At 34.1% G+C, this 2,894-nt stretch overlaps 1 protein-coding gene across 1 annotated transcript in view; it reads left to right on the forward strand.

Moving 5' to 3' along the window:
- Nucleotides 1–2,894, forward strand: part of LOC107478439 (homogentisate 1,2-dioxygenase) — a 6,101-nt gene that overhangs the window by 527 nt on the left and 2,680 nt on the right. The window contains exons 2-4 of the mRNA XM_016098584.3: nt 479–709; nt 1,779–1,858; nt 2,637–2,804. Coding sequence (XP_015954070.1) covers nt 479–709; nt 1,779–1,858; nt 2,637–2,804 — 479 coding nt within the window. The remainder of the gene's footprint in view (nt 1–478; nt 710–1,778; nt 1,859–2,636; nt 2,805–2,894) is intronic.

Consider the following 2,894-nt stretch of genomic DNA (forward strand, 5'->3'; position numbering starts at 1 on the left):
ATTTTTCGTTTTTCTTTTTTTTTTCTTCTAGTATACTGTCATACTGGTCTTCAAAATTAATTTTATGCACGAGTCAAATTGGTCCCACTTTCAACCGTAGTCCTTCAAATTAACAAAGGTACATCAACGTAGGTCCAATACGGCAAATTTTTCATCAGATTAAGTTGGAGACTAATTTGACTCATGCTTGAAATTTGAGAAATCAGATTGAACATTCGAGGCCTCTTTTGGTTGGATTTGAATCTTCTAAATTTTAAATTTTACTTTAAAAAATGTGAGGTCTCATAATTTATTTTATGAGTAGAATAAAAGAAATATGAAAAAAAATTATTCAAGAGTGAGAGATCAAATTTTATGTTCTAAACTAAAAATTCAAAACTTAGAGAATCCAAATTTCTTTCCCGTTTAGCCGTTTTGTTGACTTTCTTTGCTTGTTTTCCCAGTTTTAATTTGTTTGTTTATTTTTGGGTTGATGTAGTTGGTTTTATCGGATCAAGCCTTCGGTGACTCACGAACCGTTCAAGGCTCGTGTTCGTTCTAACGAGAGACTTTTGAGCGAGTTCAGCCAATCCAACAGCACTACTAACCCAACTCAACTTCGATGGAAGCCTGTGGAAATTCCTGATTCGCCCACCGATTTCATTGATGGTTTGTTCACTGTTTGTGGTTCCGGCAGCTCCTTCATGCGCCATGGATATGCTATTCACATGTAATGCATCAAATTGATATCTTATGCTATTCGGCGGTGTTTTTTCTTTCTTTGTTTCATTTTGTCAGAAACAAAATCTTTGGAGACCCAGATTAGTGGTTTACTCAAACAAATTTGATGGATGTGATAAGTGGATATTGTGTATGCCAGCTCACCGTTTGTGATTGGAGTTTTATGTCGATACCAACATTTTATCTTATTTTATGGAGTAAATAGCCATTTTGACACCTGATTTTGACAAAACAGTCATCAACATATAAATGTTTTTGATAAATGAACTCCCAATATCAGTTCTGTTTGGCCAGTAATGGGTTAATGATTAGCCCATTTTGTCAATCGGAGCTGATATTTGGGAGGTTTATTTTGTCAAAAACAAATGTTTGGATCTATTTGGTCAAAATTAGAATCTTTCAGGTATCAAAATGGTTATTTAGTCTATTTTATGACTTTCAAATAATATCACTTTATAACATGCACAAACCTTGCCGAAACTCAAATGTCAATACCCTTATGTTAATTTTCTCTGCCTTTCATTTAGTTTTCTGAATGTGGAGCTACTGTCAGAACCAGATAACATGTTTAGAGGGTCCACATGTATACTTGTTTCATTAAATGTTAGTGGAACGAGTAAACAAAATCATTTAGTTATTTCTTGTTAACATAATCAGTTACTGCTTTAGTTGAATAGTTAATGTACTTTCTCTGTTCATAAACTCTTTCAACTTTGTTGTATTCATTGAATTGGTATATGAAATTCTGTTTTGGTAAGAATGACTGAAGAGTAGGTAAGAAACTGGTTCTATGTTCAGTTTATGTATAGAGCCAAATGAGTTCTTAAGTGATGTGCTATTTTTCCTTTGTCGTTACTTATGCTGCCATGGATTGTTGCCCTGAACAATTATGCTGCAATTTTTCTCCACTTATGTAATTTTATTGTAGCCTATGCAAAACATGAATAATGTTTGATATAGTAGATATTGGTTCGAGTTGTCATATTTGTGAATTATTCAAATTTTGAAGGTATTATTCACACTAACTATGTTGAGTGCAATATATATATCATTTACAGGTACACTGCCAACAAATCCATGGACAAATGTGCCTTTTGCAATGCTGATGGAGACTTCTTAATTGTTCCCCAACAAGGAAGTAAGTGACAATTATACACATCTTGGTTGTTTTAGCTATGGAGGTTTGTTTTCAGCTACTTCTGTTGTGATGATGTGCTTTCATTATCATGCTTTTAGAGCCATACGATTTCCTAGTTGATCAGTGCTTTAGAAACCTAGGATTGATCTTTCCCTTTCATACAAAAGAAGAAACATTGTTCTCTGTACTCTTTTAAGTCTTCATACTTGAGTTCTAGGTTTAAATTGTTTAGATTTCGTTACTACGATTCTGGGCATTCTGGCCATGGCAGTATGAATATTTTTCTTTATTTCCAACATGAATTTGATTCTATTGTTGTGGCCCGTTGCAATCCTGATGCAGTTATGTTTTGGTCAAATTACATGAATCAGTATCATTCCATAATTGGGGGCTGCTGTAGTTGCAGTAGTAGTGCCCTGGTTGTGGACTGCAATTTGAATCTATGAAAGAAAATATCTAATTCAAGAGTAAATTTGGATGAAAAGTACTGCTCTTTAAAGGGATGGTGCAAATATCATCTTTATGGTTCTTTACAATGTATGTTATTCCTGAATTATTTCGTCTATATTGTCTTTATGATACTTTATGTAGAATCTTATTATTAGAAGGAACCAAAGTTCTCAGTGTCACCGTATTCCTGAATTCATCAATATCTTATTTGGAGTCTTGGCTAAATAATACAGGTTCCATGACAGCGAGAGTATTCTTTAAATAATCCTTTATTAATGTCACTTCTTTTGTAGTATATGTTTCTAATGACCTTTGGCTGGTTTTGTAGGACTCGTGATCACTACTGAGTGCGGAAGATTAAAAGTTTCGCCTGGTGAAATCGCTATATTACCTCAAGGCTTTCGTTTCACTGTGAGTCTGCCGGATGGCCCATCCCGTGGCTATGTAGGTGAAATTTTCGGTACTCATTTTCGACTTCCGGATCTGGGACCAATAGGTACATCATCTATTGTGCCATTAAGAAATTTAAGTTAACATATCAATTGCTTACATATTCATAATACACAATTAAAAATTGATCTGCTGT

The sequence above is a fragment of the Arachis duranensis genome, chromosome 3 (genome assembly GCF_000817695.3).
Source record: "Arachis duranensis cultivar V14167 chromosome 3, aradu.V14167.gnm2.J7QH, whole genome shotgun sequence".
NCBI lineage: Eukaryota > Viridiplantae > Streptophyta > Magnoliopsida > Fabales > Fabaceae > Arachis > Arachis duranensis.